This window comes from Salmo salar, chromosome 15, assembly GCF_965601325.2.
Source record: "Salmo salar chromosome 15, fSalSal1, whole genome shotgun sequence".
NCBI lineage: Eukaryota > Metazoa > Chordata > Actinopteri > Salmoniformes > Salmonidae > Salmo > Salmo salar.
In genome coordinates, this window is record NC_138305.1 from 92,834,482 (window position 1) to 92,855,604 (window position 21,123).

A 21,123-nucleotide genomic window follows, 5' to 3' on the forward strand; every position below is an offset into this window, starting at 1 on the left:
CTGTTTTTTGATATAAATATGAACTTGATTGAACAAAACATGCATGTATTGTATAACATAATGTCCTAGGGTTGTCATCTGATGAAGATCATCAAAGGTTAGTGCTGCATTTAGCTGTGGTTTGGGTTTATGTGACATTATATGCTAGCTTGAAAAATGGGTGTCTGATTATTTCTGGCTGGGTACTCTGCTGACATAATCTAATGTTTTGCTTTCGTTGTAAAGCCTTTTTGAAATTGGACAGTGTGGTTAGATTAACGAGAGTCTTGTCTTTAAATAGCTGTAAAATAGTCATATGTTTGAGAAATTGAAGTAAAAGGATTTTTAAGGTATTTGAAAATCGCGCCACTGGATTACACTGGCTGTTGCGTAGGTGGGATGAATTCGTCCCGCCTAGCCCAGAGAGGTTAACAGTTTTGGAAACTTTAGAGTGTTTTCTATCCAAATCTACCAATATATGCATATCCTAGCTTCTGGGCCTGAGTAGCAGGCAGTTTAACCTCTATGGGCTAGGTGGGACGCTTGCGTCCCACCTACTCAACAGCCAGTGTAATCCCGTGGCGCGATATTCAAATACCTCAAAAATGCAAAAACTTCAATTTTTCAAACATATGACTATTTTACAACATTTTAAAGACAAGACTCTCGTTAATCTAACCACACTGTCCGATTTCAAAAAGGCTTTACAACGAAAGCAAAACATTAGATTATGTCAGCAGAGTACCCAGCCAGAAATAATCAGACACCCATTTTTCAAGCTAGCATATAATGTCACATAAACCCAAACCACAGCTAAATGCAGCACTAACCTTTGATGATCTTCATCAGATGACAACCCTAGGACATTATGTTATACAATACATGCATGTTTTGTTCAATCAAGTTCATATTTATATCAAAAACCAGCTTTTTACATTAGCATGTGACTAGCATGTGACTAGCATTCCCACCGAACACTGCCGGTGAATTCACTAAATTACTCACGATAAACGTTCACAAAAAACATAACAATTATTTTAAGAATTATAGATACAGAACTCCTCTATGCACTCGCTATGTCCGATTTTAAAATAGCTTTTCGGTGAAAGCACATTTTGCAATATTCTCAGTAGATAGCCCGGCATCACAGGGCTAGCTATTTAGACACCCAGCAAGTTTAGCACTCACCAAAGTCAGATTTACTATAAGAAAAATGTTATTACCTTTGCTGTTCTTCGTCAGAATGCACTCCCAGGACTTCTACTTCAATAACAAATGTTGGTTTGGTCCCAAATAATCCATTGTTATATCCAAATAGCGGCGTTTTGTTCGTGCGTTCAAGACACTATCCGAAAGGGTAAATAAGGGTGACGAGCATGGCGCATTTCGTGACAAAAAAAGTATAAATATTCCATTACCGTACTTCGAAGCATGTCAACCGCTGTTTAAAATCAATTTTTATGCCATTTTTCTCGTAAAAAAGCGATAATATTCCGACCGGGAAAGCGTGTATACGTACAAAGAGAGAGAAAATAAAAACATCTCGTGCCCTCGTGCGCGAGCCTGAGTCTCAGAGTACTCTGATCGGCCACTATCCAAACGCGATAATGTGTTTCAGCCTGGGGCTGCCTCGATATCATTCAGCTTTTTCCCGGGCTCTGAGAGCCTATGGGAGCCGTAGGAAGTGTCACGTTGCAGCAAAGATCCTCAGTCTTCAATAAAAAGAGCCAAGATGAACAACAACTTGTCAGACAGGCCACTTCCTGTTCAGAATCTTCTCAGGTTTTTGCCTGCCATATGAGTTCTGTTATACTCACAGACACCATTCAAACAGTTTTAGAAACTTTAGGGTGTTTTCTATCCAAAGCCAATAATTATATGCATATTCTAGTTACTGGGCAGGAGTAGTAACCAGATTAAATCGGGTACGTTTTTTATCCGGCCGTGTCAATACTGCCCCCTAGCCCTAACAGGTTAATTTGGGCATGCTTTTCATCCAAAATTCCGAATGCTGCCCCCTACCCTAGTGAAGGTAAAGACTGTTTCCTGTTGTCAAATAGTTAAAATAAACAGGACAAGTGGATGGTAGAGACCAGGGGCTTTTCTTTGGATATAGATCTGAGCTGGAGGGTTGAACCTCTGCTTCTATGTTCCTCTGATTCACCTGGAGCCATGGCATGTTGTTAATCTGGGATTGTGGCTCTGGCCTGGTCCTGCTGTTAGATAAACTTCCTGGGATTGGCTAATGAGGTATGATGTAATTAAGAGGGAGGGGTCAGAGGGCGTGGGGTGGTGGTGGTCCCCGCTTTGGGGATTAACATTAAAGGGCTGCAGGGAGACAGGGGGTGGAGCTTGGGCAGTAAGGGCATGAGAGTAGGGGGATCTGTGGGACCAGGAGAACCACCTGGGCATGATGATCTGGTTACATGCTGACCACACCGCTCGTGTCGCGTGTGCGAGCATTGCAAAATAAATGCACACATAAATGTTATTCAATCATTGCACCCACATTGCTCGTGCGCGCCAATGAGCGTCTGCGTTGCCTAGGGCTAAAATAGAAGTCAGTTCTATTTGTGGCGCTGAAACGCGGTGCAAGTCCGACCTGTCCCCAATTTAATATAATTGGTTCAGAGTTTGTTTTGATATTTCAACCTGTATGTCGTGATCACGTTTGTGGTGGGGGGACAAAATCAATTTGCGCACGATGGGACTCGGTTTGGTCATGGTGTTAGTTGACAGACCGTGGTGTTGTTGTCAGGTATGCGTAAGTGGCTGCAAGGGAGTCAGGCGCAGGAGAGCAGGTATTTGGTAGCACACAGAGCCTTTTTTTCATGCGAACCAAAAGCAAACGGCACAATGAACACGAAATACAAAACGGGTATACATAACGCAGCGCAACCAGACTAACATGCGCATACATCAACACTGATAAACAATACCACACAAAGACATGGGGGAAACAGAGGGTTAAATACACAACACATAATGAGGGCTAATGAGAACCAGGTGTGTGGAAAAACGAGACAAAACAAATGGAAAATGAAAAATGGATCGGCGATGGCTAGAAGGCCGGTGACGTCAACCGCCGAACACCGCCCGAACAAGGAGAGGCATCGACTTCGGCAGAAGTCGTGACAGTTGTTAGTTGTTAGTGTCGCTGTTGTTATTTTACTACTGCTCTTTAATTATTTGTTAGTTATTTATTTTTTACTCATCTATTTTTTCTTACTGCATTTTTGGTTAAGGGCTTGTAAGTAAGCATTTTACTGTAAGGTCTACACCTGTTGTATTCAGCGCATGTGACAAAAAAGATTTGATTTGATTTTGATTTGATCCAACCAGTTGCAGGACCAGCTATCTCTCCCTCTGTTTTCCCTCTCCCTCTGTCTGTCACAACCTGTCTGTCACTACCTGTCTGTCACTACCTGCAGCACTGAAAGAGGTCTTTGTCCCCCCGTCTGTTGCTCTCACCCACCCCTTGTTTATCAAGCCTGCCCGATGACACGTTTCTAGAAAGTCTTCCACTCTTTGTTTCACTCTTAACGCTTTAGTTTTCATGCTGACTTGGAACGAAGGACAGACGTCTTTGTTGAAAAGGTCTTTGAATAGAAATACAAAGTGTGTTAGTTTTGTTCAGTCCCTTGATTGAATCTGGTTTTAGTAGGTTGTCTGATAAATGAGGGAGACCTCTCTGTATGGCTGGCCTCGTCCTAGAAGACCTGTAAATAGACACACTGTCAGTTGAGCTTGGTCTCTAAACTGCTATTAGTACAATCCAGAAAAATTAAGGTGTAATTATTATTTACATTCATATCACACAGTGGCTGTCATTGTACAATTCAACACAAACACACACACCTGTATTATATAGCCAGTTGCTGCTGTTCTACTCATTGTGGGAACAGCAGCTATCCTCCCAGCCCCCATCTCCTGCCTCCTCCAGACCCCAGGCCCACCAGGCTCCCTCAGCCTCCCCCAGACCCCAGGCCCACCAGGCTCCCTCAGCCTCCTCCAGACCCCAGGCTCCCTCAGCCTCCCCCAAGCCCACCAGGCTCCCTCAGCCTCCCCCAGACCCCAGGCCCACCAGGCTCCCTCAGCCTCCTCCAGACCCCAGGCTCCCTCAGCCTCCCCCAAGCCCACCAGGCTCCCTCAGCCTCCCCCAGACCCCAGGCCCACCAGGCTCCCTCAGCCTCCTCCAGACCCCAGGCCTACCAGGCTCCCTCAGCCTCCCCCAGACCCCAGGCCCACCAGGCTCCCTCTGGTGGAGGGGGGGGGGGGGGGGGGGAGGGGGGGTTCTGTCTACCACGAAAGCGCTAAAAGTCAGCTTTTGGAGGTTTACAATGAAAGCGCCCAGCTCCCATGATGAGGATTTCATTAAGATTGTGTATTCTAAAAAAGTGGGCTGGTTTCAGTGGCTGGGCAATAATGTTGGATGGCGGTGAGCGTCGACTGCGTGCTGCATTTTTTGTTTCATGACATTCCCTCAATCTCTTTCTAATTGGAAGCAGCCCTGGATAGGGATCATAACATTGAGCTCTTTGTTATATTTGTTTGGCCTGCAGCATGGCCTGCAGCATGGCCTGCAGAGTTAATGTTGCCTTTACTTATTTTATTTTCTGCATTTCAAGATACCCCAGTATACTGCCCAAGCCTACTATCCACCTCCTCCCTCTCTACTGACCTCTGCACCAGTTTTTAATTCATGCATTTAGCTAACTATTGTTAAATTAAGCCTGATAGAATGACAAATTACCTTTGTTTTGTAGCTGTTTGGTTTTTCTTGGTGAGGACAGCAATAATAGATTGAGCATGGCATATCTCAAATCATGGCATATCTTATGTCATCTGTTTAGCATTAATACTTTCCCTCTCTTCCATCCTCTTTCCCCCTCCCTCCGTCTAGTCCTGCTCTAACGTGGAGTGCTGGACACTGCAGTGTGACGTGGGTCTTCTGGAGAAGGGGACCAGCGCCATCCTCAAATTGCGCTCCGGCATCTGGGCTGAGACCTTCATCGAGGTACAGTATGTGTGGACTGGAGATCAAACCAACCACTCTGCATAGTCAAACACACATCAATTGTCGGAGTTGCTGGGCCGAAGAAAACTATAGAGATGAACTAGGACCTACACACACAATTGCTCCACAACACACCTTTAAAATGGAACTGGCAACGTTTTAGCAACATACAATCTGTTCATATACACCCCCAGGAAGAATATTACACCTTACCCCCAGGAAGAATATTACACCTTACCCCCAGGAAGAATATTACACCTTACCCCCAGGAAGAATATTACACCTTTTTTTATAAAATCTGAGAAGCGAGCACTTACATCTGGTCATTTTCATGTTTTCATACTTTCATAGAATGTTTGGGAATGACATAGAGTAAGGCATTTGTGAAAATTATATAGCAATATAGAATGGGAAAGCTGCCATGCGTTTGGACTATTAATAGACATTGCAGTAAATAAAACCTAATAAAAAACAGTCTTGTCCAGGGTTGCGTTCAGTACGTTTTTACGTTCTGGAACGTTCAATTGAATGGAAACGGTGCTGTTCTGAACGACCAGTTGTAAAACGGGGAGGTTGTGGGTTGGGGAACTCTGTCAGCATGGCCACTGCCCTTTAAAAACGTCACCCATTGCTTCAAGCCACACCCACCAAACGAAAGCAAACGTACCTCAGTCTGTTCAAGAACGTACAATAATGTTTTTGGGAAATGTGTCGTTCAGTACAAACCGATTCGCAACGTAGCAAACGTACAAGGGAATTGAACACACCTCAGGACGGGACTCTACACAGACCGGTGCACCATAGCCAATCAGAGATACAGTTGGCCTATACGCAAATAAGCCATTTTCCACACGGGTCTGCCATCATTCACATCGAACTGGATTTTCGTATTTACCTGAAGTAGCTAAAGCGCATTTTAAGACTATTAGGAACCATTTCTCAAAAGCCACATGAATGGATTTCTGCAAAAATACCACAGGAGACCGCTTACGTTTGGGAAATATACAGTCTTATTGATCAAACAACCATGAACAGGTAGGCTTTCTCTCCCTTAGACAGTTTCCTATGATCAACAACTGTTAGCCAGAGCGAGATGCGTTAAAATCTAACGAAGGAACAGTAGATAAACCCTCAAACTTCTTTAACTTGTAGTTGACCGTCATAATTACACTGATAAATGATGGGGAATAGTAGCCTGCTCGCCATTCAGCAGCTTGCCTGCCAAAGCATGTTTGTCCCAACCAATGGCGTTTAATAAACCCTGGGTTGCTGATACTATGTATTGGCCATTGAGAGGCTTTGAAGCCACTGGTCGGCCATATTGGCACTCCCTAGTCCTCCATATGGATTTTTTTATTTATTTAACTAGGCAAGTCGGTTAAGAACAAATTCTTATTTACAATGACAGCCTACCAAAGGCAAAAGGCCTCCTGCAGGGAAGGGGGCCTGGAATTAAAAATAAATACAATATAAATATAGGACAAAACACACATCACAACAAGAGAGACAACACAACACAACATAAATAGAGACCTAAGACAACAACATAGCATGGCAGCAACACATGACAACATAGCATGGTAGCAGCATAAAACATGGTACAAACATTATTGGGCACAGACAACAGCGCAACGGGCAAGAAGGTAGAGACAACAATACATCACACAAAGCAGCCACAACTGTCAGTAAGAGTGTCCGTGATTGAGTCTTTGAATAAGAAGATTGAGATAAAACTGTCCAGTTTGACTTTTTGTTGCAGCTCGTTCCAGTCGCTAGCTGCAGAGAACTGAAAAGAGGAGAGACCCAGGGATGTGTGTGCTTTGGGTACCTTTAACAGAATGTGACTGGCAGAACGGGTGTTGTATGTGGAAGATGAGGGCTGCAGTAGATATCTGATATAGGGGGTAGTGAGGCCTAAGAGGGTTTTCTAAATAAGCATCAACCAGTGGGTCTTAAGACAGGTATACAGAGATGACCAGTTTACAGAGGAGTATAGAGTGCAGTGATGTGTCCTATAAGGAGCATTGGTGGCAAATCTGATGGCCGAATGGTAAAGAACATCTAGCCGCTCGAGAGCACCCTTACCTGCCGATCTATAAATTATGTCTCCGTAGTCTAGCATGGGTAGGATGGTCATCTGAATCAGGGTTAGTTTGGAAGCTTAGGTGAAAGAGGAGTGATTACAATAGAGGAAACCAAGTCTAGATATAACTTTAGCCTGCAGCTTTGATATGTGCTGAGAGAAGGACAGTGTACTTTCTAGCTATACTCCCAAGTACTTGTATGAGGTGACTACCTCAAGCTCTCAACCCTCAGAGGTAGTAATCACACCTGTGGGAAGAGGGGCATTCTTTTTACCAAACCACATGACCTTTGTTTTGGAGTTGTTCAGAACAAGGTTAAGGGAGGGATGAATAGAATTCTACAGTATTTCAACAACAAATTACTTAAAACATTTTTATTTAACTAAGTCAGTTAAGAACAAATTCTCAATTAAATGTTTCAAGGACAAAATTACATGTATTTAAGTATTGTCTGGTTGTAGTGGGGACAGTAACCTTAGAACTCTCAACAAAAAAAACTTTAAGGAAAATGGTTTTATATTAAAAAAATATATATGTTTAGATCACAATATCATTTCAAAGTATGCATTAAGGTGTCTGTAATACAATAAACGTGTCAAACTAATGTAGAGATTAATAAATGCATTTCTATAGTTTCTAAAATATTGGAGCAGTTCCAAGATGGCTGCGCGGTGGATTCAATACAGCGCCCCCTGTCAATCATCCAGGGTAATCCAACCATCGTTTTGACAACTGAATGGGAACTTTCTGCCTGCCCTCCCATTTGATTGATGATGCCAAATACATTTGATTGACAACAAAGAGAGATGCCAACTGTGGATAACAGTCGTTCAAGTTCAGCATAGCTAGCTAGCAAAGTGATTAACAGTTCTTGCTAGCTAACCAAATGACACCTGCATCTCTAGCTGTAGCCACCAAAAAAATTACATGGTAGGAAAAAGTCAGCCACTCACTGACTCATCCAATGACATGATATCCTCCCAGCAGCTAGCTAGCTAACATTAGGCACTGTGATTTTAGCTTGCTAAATAAATAGCTACTGTACATAAACAGACAAGCTAGCCTATTAGCCACGCTATGACTGACTTGTGGTCATTGCCCTTTTATAGTTTGATTGTGTTGACATTCCCAGCCTTAGTTACATTTGTGTTTGTTGTCCAAAATATTGAGTCAAGGAAACTGATACAGTGCATCCTGAAGGGCTGGAGGCAGAAAACAATGTACCAGGGCAGCTGTGATTTACAACATGATAGCAATATTGGTTGGACTACCAAGAAATGTATTGGTGAATTAGCTATATTAATCATGCATTGAACTGCATCCAACTATTCTGCCAACAATGCTTTACTTGACATCATTAAATTTTTTTGTCAAATAGAAGCTATTATTAAAACCTCTTTATAAAGTTGGTTTTGTAGCATAAACTGAGAATTTGATATTTGTGACTGATATGATTATCTGTCTGTTTCATATCTGCAAAGTAGCTAAAACGCTGTCAGTTCCACTTTAATTAGGTCATCAAAGAGTGGATCTTCGTCAGGTTCAGAGATGAAAGCAACCGCCAGAACAACTGGTCTTGTCTCCTCTCAAACTCACTACACATGTAGACACGTTTCTACCAGATGACAATGGCACGGACTGCATGAGACGGTCTCCGTTTGTGTTCTGTCTGCAGGCCTATCTGTCTATTCACATTGCTGTCTGTGTATTTTCTCATGTCAAGATTTGGCTGAGTATAAGCAGAAATATTCCTTTAAGTAGCTATACAAAGAAAACACCAAGACTTAAAACCTCAAATTAGAGACTGTAGAATATGAATGACCAGTCAGACTCACACACGTGATTGTATTGACTAGATGTCTGTATTAATGCTAGCTCAGAGCTAAACTCTGCCAATGTGAACAGACTCAGATATTTGGTGAAAATAAATGGAAAACAGTAGCTTACAGAGTGAATAATTAAATTCTAATTTCAGTAGTTCTGTGAGCTTATCGTTTGTGTGTTGGTCTATAGTGTATTAGGTATAGCAGAGCTGGAGGGTATCAGTCCACAGAAGCCGTTGTGAGAAAGACCTTACACCAAGGCTTATGTGTAAGTGCATTGGAAATTCATTAGTTGGCGGTCACGCCTTCTCATAGGATTGGAATGTCAGAGGGGTTTTGTGAGAAGAGTCAGCCGGTCTGATGAGGTTCATCAGTCTCTGTAGCACATTACTGCCTCCTACTGGACATGAGTCAAACAGGACCCATCACTAGTCCACACATGGCCAGCACCTGAACAAGTTGCAGTTTGCCTTTCAAATACTCCTACACAAATTATTTGAAAAATCAAAATGAATATCCAATCTGATCCTGTTGTTTTGTTTCTGTTCTCAGAGGGCATACAAGGGGTACGTGCTGGAGTGCCTGGCAAGGTTCAGCGTGGTCAAGATGCCCTATGTCATCTTGCCCAAGGAGGTACCGAGTGGATCTAAAAAGGTAGCTGTATATCCAGTGCACTCATGTCAACAAACTTCTCTATTTTATATTGTATTGTTAGTCTTGCATTACCATACAGTCAGTGGTTAAATTGGGATTTGGGAGGTGGGGTTTCTAGTTTGGGGGCGTGCCCGGGAGGATTTAATACAGTAGCCTAAACAATCTATACTGACAAAAGCACATCACAGCATACTACAGGTCGTGGAGGGACCTTGTGAGGGGGATATTATTTTCGTGCACAGAATGTGATGAGCTGAACAATTTAATAGATAGACAACCCTATAGTAAAATAGTTTAACTTTGCTGTTGCTTACTTGTGTTGGTAAAAAAAATAATCATTAGATAATTCGAAATTCGCATAACCAAAGTTACAGGGTCTCAGCTCTGCCTGGATCTCATTTGGATCATAGGTGTTGGGTCTCGGACTCGGTGGGATCCGGCCTAAGTTAACCCCTGTATATAGTATGCCCATGTTTCGTTCAGCACTCAGCTGTTGGGAAAATGCAGGAAGCCTGGAATCGAGGCTATTATACAGTGCCTTCGGAAAGTATTCAGACCCCTTGACTTTTCCCACATTTTGTTACGTTACAGCCTTATTCTAAAATTGATTTAAATCGTTTTTTTCCTCATCAATCTACACACCACCCTATAATGACAAAGCAAAAACGTTTTATTATTATACAATAAAATACTTATTTACATACTGTAAGTACTCAGACCCTTTACTCAGTACTTTGTTGAAGCACCTTTGGCAGTGATTACAGACTTGATTTTTCTTGGGTATGACGCTACAAGCTTGTCACACCTGTATTTTAGGAGTTTATCCCATTCTTCTCTACAGATCCTATCAAGCTGTGTCAGGTTGGATGGGGAGCGTCGATGCACAGCTATTTTCAGGTCTCTCCAGAGATGTTAGATCGGGTTCAAGTCCGCGCTCTGTCTGGGCCGCTCATGGACATTCAGAAACTTGTCAAGAAGCCACTTCTGCGTTGTCTTAGCTGTGTGCTTAGGGTCATTGTCCTGTTTGAAGGTGAACTTTCGCCCCAGTCTGAGGTCCTGAGCGCTCTGGAGCAGGTTTTCATCATGGATCTCTCTGTACTTTGCTCCGTTCATCTTTCCCTCGATCCTGACTAGTCTCCCAGTCCATGTCGCTGAAAAACATCCCCACAACATGATGCTGTCACCACCATGCTTCACTGTAGGAATGGTGCCAGGTTTCCTCCAGACGTGACGCTTGGCGTTCAGGCCAAAGAGTTCAATCTTGGTTTCATCAGACCAGAGAATCTTGTTTCTCATGGTCTGAGAGTCTTTAGGTGCCTTTTGGCAAACTCCAAGCGGGCTGTCATGTGCCTTTTATTGAAGACTGGCTTCCGTCTGGCCACTCTACGATAAAGGCGAGTGGAGTGCTGCAGAGATGGTTGTAGTTCTGGAAGGTTCTCCCATCTCCACAGAATAACTCTAGAGCTCTGTCAGAGTGACCATCGGGTTCTTGGTCACCTCCCTGACCAAGGCTCTTCTCCTCCGATTGCTCAGTTTGGCCGGGCGGCCAGCTCTAGGAAGAGTTGGTGGTTCCAAACTTCTTCCATTTTTAAGAATGATGGAGGCCACTGTTTTCTTGGGGACTTTCAATGCTGAAGAAATCTTTTCGTACCCTTCCCCAGATCTGTGCCTTGACACAATCCTGTCTCGGAGCTCTACGGACAATTCCTTCGACCTCATGGCTTGGTTTTTGCTCAACTGTGTGCCTTTCCAAATCATGTCCAATCAAATTGATTTACCACAGGTGGACTCCAATCAAATTGTAGAAACATCTCAAGGATGATCAATGGAAACAGAAGGCACCTTAGCTCAATTTTGAGTCTCATAGTCTGAATACTTATGTAAATAAGGTATTTCTGTTTGACATGTAATAAATTAGCAAAAATGTATAACCTGTTTTTGCTTTGTCATTATGGGCTATTGTGTGTAGATTGATGAGGATTTTTTATTTATTTAATCCTGTAACGTAGAAAAATGTGGAAAAAGTCAATGGGTCTGAATACATTCTGAAGTCACTGTAAGTGGAGGTCATGACTAAATGTGTTCCTCCTCTTCAGGTGGTGACCCCGTTGGTGTGGAACAAACAAGACAGCCAATACTCTGTGCCCTTGTGGATCATCATACTGGCCATACTGGCTGGGCTTCTGCTGCTGGCACTGCTCATCTACGTCCTGTACAAAGTGAGTAGTCAGGATAGCGGTGATGTTAATGTCCGGCAGAGTGGGCAATTCCCATCTCTTAACTTCCCATATTTTCCTTTCAAACTTTATTTTTAGAATGTGAAATGTCAGAATAATAGTAGAGAGAATCATTTATTTCAGCTTTTATTTCTTTCATCACATTCCCAGTGGGTCAGAAGTTTACATGCCCTCAATTAGTATTTGATAGCATTGCCTTTAAATTGTTTAACTTGGGTCAAATGTTTCAGGTAGCCTTCCACAAGCTTCCCACAATAAGTTGGGTGAATTTTGACCCATTCCTCCTGACAGAGCTGAGTCAGGTTTGTAGGCCTCCTTGCTCGCACACGCTTTTTCAGTTCTGCCAACACATTTTCTATAGGATTGAGGTCAGGGATTTGTGATGGTCACTCTAATACCTTGACTTTTAACCTCTATGGGCTAGGTGGGACGCTTGCGTCCCACCTACTCAACAGCCAGTTGAATCCTGTGGCGCGATTTTCAAATACCTTAGATATGCTATTACTTCAATTTTAAAAAAATATGACTATTTTACACCATTTTAAAGATAAGACTCTTGTTAATCTAACCACACTGTCCGATTTCAAAAAGGCTTTACAACGAAAGCAAAACATTAGATTATGTCAGCAGAGTACCCAGCCAGAAATAATCAGACACCCATTTTTCAAGCTAGCATATAATGTCACATAAACCCAAACCACAGCTAAATGTAGCACTAACCTTTGATGATCTTCATCAGATGACAACCCTAGGACATTATGTTATACAATACATGCATGTTTTGTTCAATCAAGTTCATATTTATATCAAAAACCAGCTTTTTACATTAGCATGTGACTAGCATGTGACTAGCATTCCCACCGAACACTGCCGGTGAATTTACTAAATTACTCACGATAAACGTTCACAAAAAGCATAACAATTATTTTAAGAATTATAGATACAGAACTCCTCTATGCACTCGATATGTCCGATTTTAAAATAGCTTTTCGGTGAAAGCACATTTTGCAATATTCTCAGTAGATAGCCCGGCATCACAGGGCTAGCTATTTAGACACCCAGCAAGTTTAGCACTCATCAAAGTCAGATTTACTATAAGAAAAATGTTATTACCTTTGTTGTCTTCGTCAGAATGCACTCCCAGGACTTCTACTTCAATAACAAATGTTGGTTTGGTCCAAAATAATCCATCGTTATATCCAAACAGCGGCATTTTGTTTGTGCGTTCAAGACACTATCCTAAAGGGTAAATAAGGGTGGCGAGCATGGCGCAATTCGTGACAAAAAAATTCTAAATATTCCATTACCGTACTTCGAAGCATGTCAACCGCTGTTTAAAATAAATTTTTATGCCATTTTTCTCATAAAAAAGCGATAATATTCCGACCGGGAATCTGCATTTAGGTAAACAGACAAAGGAAAAGAAAGCATTCGGTCGAAGCGGGCACGCGCCTAAGCCCATAGTACTCTGAGTGGCCACTTGCCAAAAGCGATAAAGTGTTTCAGCCACAGCATGCCTCGATATCGTTCAGCTTTTTCCCGGGCTCTGAGACCCTATGGAAGCCGTAGGAAGTGTCACGTTATTGCACAGATCCTGAGTCTTCAATAAAAAGAGCCAAGATGAAACACTACTTCTCAGACAGGCCACTTCCTGCTTGAAATCTTCTCAGGTTTTGGCCTGCCATATGAGTTCTGTTATACTCACAGACACCATTCAAACAGTTTTAGAAACTTTAGGGTGTTTCCTATCCAAAGCCAATAATTATATGCATATTCTAGTTACTGGGCAGGAGTAGTAACCAGATTAAATCAGGTACGTTTTTTATCCAGCCGTGTCAATACTGCCCCCTAGCCCTAACAGGTTATGCCATTTTGCCACAACTTTGGAAGTATGCTTTGGGTCATTGTCCATTTGGAAGACCCATTTGCAACCAAGCTTTAACTTCCTGATGGATGTCTTGAGATGTTGCTTCAATATAGCCACATAATTTTCCATCCTCATGATGCCATATATTTTGTGAGGTGCACCAGTCCCTCCTGCAGCAAAGCGCCCCCACAACATGATGCTGCCACCCCCGTGCTTCACGGTTGGGATGGTGTTCTTCGGCTTGCAAGCCTCCCCCTTTTTCCTCCAAACATAACGATGGTCATTATGGCCAAACAATTCTATTTTTGTTTCATCAGACCAGAGGACATTTCTCCAAATAGTATGATCTTTGTCCCCATGTGCAGTTGCAAACTGTAGTCGGGCTTTTTTATGGCAGTTTTGGAGCAGTGGCTTCTTCCTTGCTGAGCGGCCTTTCAGGTTATGTCGATATAGGCCTTATTTTACTGTGGATATAGATACTTTTGTACCTGTTTCCTCCAACATCTTCACAAAGTCCTTTGCTGCTGTTCTGGGATTGATTTGCACTTTTCGCCCCAAAGTACGTTCATCTCTAAGAGACAGAACGCGTCTCCTTCTTGAGCGGTATGACGGCTGCGTGGTCCCATGGTGTTTATACTTGCGTACTATTGTTTGTACAGATGAACGTGGTACCTTCAGGCATTTGGAAATTGCTCCCAAGGATGAACCAGACTTGTGGAGGTCTCCAATTTTATTTCTGAGGTCTTGGCTGATTTCTTTTGATTTCCACATGATGTCAAGTAAAGAGGCACTGAGTTTGAAGGTAGGCCTTGAAATACATCCACAGGTACACCTCCAATTGACTCAAATTATGTCAATTATCCAATCAGAAGCTTCTAAAGCCATGACATCATTTTCTGGAATTTTCCAAGCTGTTTAAAGGCACAGTCAACATAGTGTATGTAAACTTCTCACCCACTGGAATTGTGATACAGTGAATTATAAGTGAAATAATCTGTCTGTAAACGATTGTTGGCAAAATTACTTGTGTCATGCACAAAGTAGATGTCCTAACCGACTTGCCGAAACTATAGTTTATTAACAACAAATTTGTGGAGTGGTTGAAAAATGAGATTTAATGACTTCAACCTAAGTGTATGTAAACTTCCAACTTCAACTGTACGTCTGGCTGGAGAGACATATGAAGATTTTAGATGTTGAAATATGATATATTTAGTTCTAACTTTTATAACGTCGTCTTTCTTCCTCCCAGCTTGGCTTCTTCAAAAGGTCGCTACCCTACGGCACGGCTATGGAGAAGGCCCAACTCAAGCCCCAGGCTGCATCTGAGGCCTAAACACCACATAGAATGGATTAAAACAAACTATTTTGTTGTCAAAGAACCAAAGAAACCTAGAAACCCACATGATTGCAATGGAGAAATGTGGTTAATTTAAACGTCCAGAGAGGATTAGACTGCAGTTGACGAGGGAGGAGGAGGAGGAGGAGGAGGAGGAGGAAAGACCACTGGAACTCCACTGTACTGCACTAGAGGAAGAAATACCCAAAGAACTCCAAACCAAATGAATGTTTTTAATTTAATATATGTTTATGTTTGTTGTCGTCGGGTTGGGGTTGATCACCAAGCTGAACTTCAGTGTCACAGTCAGACAAACTGGCTTTAGACTTACTGATCCTATTTGAGTTGAAGTCCAAGACTAGTGACTACAGAAGAAGAGGAGCAGCCTATGGAAGCCCTTGATTCGATCAAGGAAGATGCTTGGTTTCTCCCTGCACATCTTTTAAAACAGCTTTGTATTCCCTTGTGGATCCTTGTGAAAGATAATTGTTTTACTCTTTTTCAACTGCCTCCATTTTGGTGCTAAAAAAGTGTGATCACTGCTTTAAAAAGGTATATGATGGTGTTGAGGGGGACAGAATGCATCTCCCTTCCTTTTTGTAGCTATTAAAGAAATCTGATCTTATACTTTCCCAACCGAAGTCAGAAACATGCTTTCTGTTCAGGGCACCAGAGGAGCATGTTCACCAGAGGAGCATGTTCACCAGAGGAGCACAGACAGAGGATGTCTGTCTCGGGTCTCCATAATCTACACCTGAGCTGTTTACCTATCCACATTTCTACCAAACATGTTTTTACAGCCGGTCTTTTGTTTAATGTAAGTTCAGTTTGGCTCCTGTAATGTTCGGCACGTACAAACTCCTGTACTGCCAAAATAGCTTCTTCAGCTTCAGAGTGGTGGACATACAGTGCTTGGTCCAGTTGTTTTGCACTCAAAGGAAATCTACTGATGTCTAACAAGATGCCATAAACAGACAGGATACTGACGGACTGATCTTCCTTTGGGTTTGACTTGACCATTACTGATCACTTTGTTGATCCTGTATGTTTGTGTTCGTTGTGACAGATCAAAGCATTGCCTCAAAGTTGACTGGGACTTGACTGGATCCATCCACCATGGGCCTGTGAGATAGATCCCACTGAGAGCTTGAAACACTGTGGTGCCAGTACTCTGTCTGGTGACTTGTAAACAAGTTTGTCCAGACTTTGCTTGTCAGTATGGAGGCAGTATGGAAATTGGGTTGAAGCAAAGACCATCCAGGTGTATCCACAGCCTTGGTGTGTAATGATGTCTTGAAGTCAGTACATTACTATGTTGCCAACAGAGATCAGGGAAGCTGTAGTACATACAATCTGAGTGGGTTGCTTGCAGGTCAGGGCTCACTCCGGTGAGTGTCAGGGAAACGGCCAAATATCCAGTCCCTACACATTTCACCTTGATCTTGTAGTGTGCTAGGAGCATCTTTGCTCTGGTTTGTTTTTATTATTTGATGTCCTTATGATAACAAAAACTGACTGAGTACCAGAAGCTCTCCCACCACGATGCTGCAGCTTCACCCATGGACTGAATATGTGGGGCTCATTTATTCGTCATGTAAATAGGTTTTGTGTGTGTGTCGGACTGCCTGTGTCTTCATGTGTTGATGTTCCTGTCTGTTTTTTTTGTGTGAATCAAAGAGATCTTTCCCATTGCTAAGTCCTCTCCTTTCTCTCTTGTATCACTAGGGAACGGTAGACTTGTCCAGCAGTAATGCTGATCATCGCATCACTTCAATCTGTACTCAGGATGGGTTGAGACTGCCTGATTAGAGTTTAGGACAGCTAGGACCAGAGTAGCTATTCATTTAGGGCCTGATTCAGACTTGAGATAAGTTGACTTAACATGGACTTAAGTAAAAAAAAAAAAAAATAAGTGACTTAAGTCCATGTTAAGTCAACTTATGTCAAGTCTGAATCAGGCCCTTAATGCAATAGAGAGACTGCAATGAAAATGTGCATGCATGCATACACAGTAAAATCAGTTTGCCTCTTGTAAAGGGATAGCAACTGGGCATTGGGAGAACTTTTTTTTTGTACGTGCAATATTATTATTCACTCTGGTTGATTTTGGTTTTAGTTTTTCCAGTAGTTTTTGAATTTTCTTTCATTTTGTTCCGGAGGGGGTTGTGTTAAACCAGGTGTATCTAACATCTAATGATGTCTAATGATGAGTCTGTGTTAAAAACCATACCAAGTCTGCTCCCTATGGTCAGATGGGGTATTGTCAAAAACAATTGGTCTGTTTTTTTCCCCTCCTAGATTATTCCACTGCACGTATTCACCACTTTTACATTTTTGCTCCACTGCTATAACTAGCCAATGTTTAGTATCACTATTTCAGATATCAGTGGTAAAAAATACATCCTTCAAACGTCCTGAGTTGAACTCGAGTGGGTATGTACGATAATGTATGTTCAGTTCAATTGTATCACCTATCCAAACGCAGCCATAATGCAACACATCTGTTTTCACTATTTCTTTTGAATGCCCCTTAGCTCATATTGGTGATTTAATCCACAAGCCTTATCAACACTCATGGTGCAAAGACTGCTAACGCCACTCAGTGGATTCATTTAACATGTATCATATTATTTTTAACAGTATTTGTATGATATTGTTTTGAAAAGTATATGTCTGATCGTAGTGTCCAGACTGAAAATGTCAACCTAGTATTATTTATATTGAAAGAGGATGTTTTAAACAGAATCCTCAGTGGTTACAGTAGAAGACTACACTGGGTTTATCCTTGTTTTCTCAATGCTTTCTAGGCCCCATTTTAAAAATCTCCTTTTTACAAAGTTGTAAATATTTCTGACAAGAATATTTTTTAGATCCAATTGAAAAAAACAACATTTGTGAAATTTACTCTCCCCATATTGGGGAGACTTTCTGGGAATATTATTTAGTCTTTTAGTGATCATTTGTGTCTTATTATACGGTTTGCATTTCAATTAAAAAAAATGACATGCTTTGATTGAATACACACACTTCTGAAAATAATTTATTTAAAAAAATAAACTTGCCCATGGCATGAAATGTTTTACACATTTGTTTATGCGGTATGGCAAAAACTGATTGCTCAACAATTTATTGTTCGTTATAGTTGTATTACAAAGTGGAGAAAAATACCAAAACAAACAAACACCATAACTAGGAGCTATAGCATAGAACTATTGTATGTGCTTTTATGGCACTTACTTGTAAAACCATAAGCTTATCTTACAAATAGTATACTATACAAATGATCGTATAAATAACAGATAATGCCAAATGTATATACTTCTTCCTCAGGTTGCAGCGCCGCACAGTCCTATCAGTAACAGTGGTCGGTGAGGACAAACAACTTATCTGGTAAGACGCTAGAGGTCACTAAATACTGCCAGTCAGATCCCTCCTCAGGTCCTTGTCCTATTGATTAGTAGTCCAACGAGCTTCTTCTCTTCAATGCTCTCTGTGTGATACTGAACATCCCAGAAACATCCCCACAGTCCTCCATTCCTGACACCAGACATGTACATGAGTCTATAGAAGATCTTGCATGTGGATTAGTATGACCATGGAGGTGTGTATTCCCCTGCCAACCTCTGATTCACAGGCTGTAATAAAACAGTCCTTATACACTGGTTTGGTTCAGCGCTCCATTGCTCTGGACAGTTGTGTCAGTTTGTGCTGGTTGTCGATCACTTCAAAGTTCTGAACATAGTGGCGGATGTTGCTAGCATTCCTGAGAGGGAGGGATTGCTCGGAATCTGGACAAGAGACAGAGGAAGATATGTGTTAAAAAAAATAAAATGGAAGCGCTACATTTACTTAATATCATTTGAAGGTCTCAGAATGGAAAATTAGTGTTGATTTTTGTAGATAAGGCATAGCTTACATGTGGACACCCGAATGGAAGGCGCCTCCAGAAACATTCTGTCTGTAAGTCCCTTCTGAGGTGATGAAGGCACTGTAGGACAAAGAACCATAGAGAGTGAATACCCTGGCACAACATTGCCCTTCTTATCCCGTCCTTTTCTACAATTGTTGTATTTTCTTTTCTTACCGTAAGGCGTGCTTCTGCACCCTCGAACTATCTTCACCGTCTTAGCAATCAAGCGCTGCAACGGTGAAACAAGGTAGCTTATATAGCCAATAGTTTACAGACACAAAGAGAAGACAACTTAGGTAAGGGCTGAGGGATGGTAATCTCCAGCACATCTACAGGATGTGAAAGTATAATAGTTAGGCTAGACAACTCACCATTTTCTCAAAATTGACCAGTTTGTCCGTGTAGTTCTTGTTTCCCTCATGGATGAATGTCATGTCTAGAGGTAGGTACAGTTGATGAACGGAACAACGTACTGGTTCAGTATAAGTTCATGTAGAATTAACTCAGGTATTGAATGTTACGTCTGTCACAAGAGGCTAAGAAAGCATTATTACCTTTGAGTAGCAGGGGCATGAAGGGGATGTAGGGAGGACTGAGCTTTGCCACAGCCAGTCTGTACGCTCTGTGGTTACGTGATGGATCCTGACACATTAACAGAAATAAAAACAATTTGCCATTAGTTATAGATTAATATAATTTTATTGGTCAATTGCACACAAGGTCCAACCAAAATTAGCTTTTAACCCAACTCCTCCTTAAGACACACGTGCATTTTTTGGGGGGAGAGGTGCGGGGGGCTGCCACACTGGTTGCTGGCTTGCCTCGCTAACCGCTAGGCTACCTGCCGCCCCTACTTATATGCAAGTTGAGATTTATTGGGATAAATCTTGTCCCGGAGGCAGACCTGAGCGATTTCCACTAGATGGGCCAGCTGAAAAGTCAAAATTGGCTATACACAGAGTATACAAAATATTAAGAACACCTGCTCTTTCCATGACAGACTGATCAGGTGAAAGCTTTGATCCCTTATTGATGTCACTTGTTAAATCCACTTCAATTAGTGTAGATGAACGGAAGGAGACAGGTTAAAGAAGGATTTTTTTTGCCTTGAGACAATTGAGACATGGATTGTGTATGTGTACCATTGAGGGTGAATGGGCAAGACAAAATATTTAAGTGCCTACGAATGGGGTATGGTAGTAGGTGCACTGGTTTGTGTCAAGAACTACAACGCTGCTGGGTTTTTCACACTCAACAGTTTCTTGTGTATATTAAAAATGGTCAACCACCCAAAGGACATCCAGACAACTTTGGGAAGCATTGGAGTTAACATGGGCCAGTATCAATGTTCCCTCTAAGCTGCGCGCCACTCCCCCGGGACTGCCGCGCAGAAGAAATATCAGCCCGTGCAGAGAAGCACGAGATTTAACTTTACTCAACTTTATATAGTTTTCCACGTAAGTTAACACTATCAACGTTTCCCTTCACTGGGAATTGTGATCGAATCAACGCAATATTAGAAACCCTTTCAATGTAACATACCGAAACAAAATGAACTATGCAAGAATTAGTATGCAAAACTAACTATGCAAGCGGTTTTGTTGTAGGCAGAACGCATCGGAGTAAGATTCTATTGTATTGACAGGCACGATTCAGGCCCGTACTCGACACAGACCGGTGCGTCATAACCAATCAGAGCTGCCTGTAGGCCTATATGCAAATAGACCATTGCCGTATATGGATCTGTGCCATTCACTTTGAACTGGACTGTTTTTACAGCATTAGCGGTTGTAAATAGATGCACTTGTTTTGAGATCAAAGCGAGAGATACATGTAGTGACGTTGTACATTTTGTTCATATCCTTTGCTTGTTAGTGAGTTATCAGCCCAGTTATAGATCATTTGTAGTCAGCAAATGTGCTCTTTGCTTTTTTTTGTCCCAATTTAAGGTTAGGATTAGGCATAAGTTTAGCAGTGTGGTCAGGGTTAGGTTTAAAATCAGATTTTTGGACTTTGTGGCTGTGCCAGATAGTGACTACTCTGCAGAGCTGCCTCCAGTACATGAGTCATCCCAATAAATGCCAACCTGCTAATTATATAGGAAATATATCTATTGAAAACATGTTTACATATTACAATAGGAGGAAAACATGATTCATACACACAATGGAAATGAAGTGGAGGGATTGTCAAGTGACCTGTGATGTCACCGG

General features: G+C 41.9%; 2 protein-coding genes across 4 annotated transcripts in view; one reads left to right on the plus strand and one right to left on the minus strand.

Moving 5' to 3' along the window:
* Positions 1-18,018, plus strand: part of LOC106572511 (integrin alpha-5) — an 80,545-nt gene extending 62,527 nt beyond the window's left edge. Inside the window, exons 27-30 of the mRNA XM_014146741.3 lie at positions 4,883-4,996; positions 9,456-9,557; positions 11,654-11,776; positions 14,914-18,018. Coding sequence (XP_014002216.1) covers positions 4,883-4,996; positions 9,456-9,557; positions 11,654-11,776; positions 14,914-14,997 — 423 coding nt within the window. The 3' untranslated portion in view covers positions 14,998-18,018. The remainder of the gene's footprint in view (positions 1-4,882; positions 4,997-9,455; positions 9,558-11,653; positions 11,777-14,913) is intronic.
* Positions 18,019-18,022: 4 nt separating this feature from the next.
* LOC106572513 (rap guanine nucleotide exchange factor 3) overlaps positions 18,023-21,123 on the minus strand; it is a 45,700-nt gene continuing 42,599 nt past the window's right edge. For 2 of the 3 annotated variants that reach the window (XM_014146742.3, XM_014146743.3), the window contains 5 exons: positions 19,465-19,552; positions 19,282-19,346; positions 19,085-19,139; positions 18,917-18,988; positions 18,023-18,788 (listed from right to left, as the gene is read on the minus strand). In XM_014146742.3, the coding sequence (XP_014002217.1) occupies positions 18,670-18,788; positions 18,917-18,988; positions 19,085-19,139; positions 19,282-19,346; positions 19,465-19,552 (399 nt within the window). In that variant the 3' untranslated portion in view covers positions 18,023-18,669. Of the gene's footprint in view, positions 18,789-18,916; positions 18,989-19,084; positions 19,162-19,281; positions 19,347-19,464; positions 19,553-21,123 lie in introns of all 3 variants that reach the window. The other variant, XR_001321139.3, reaches the window with a different exon arrangement.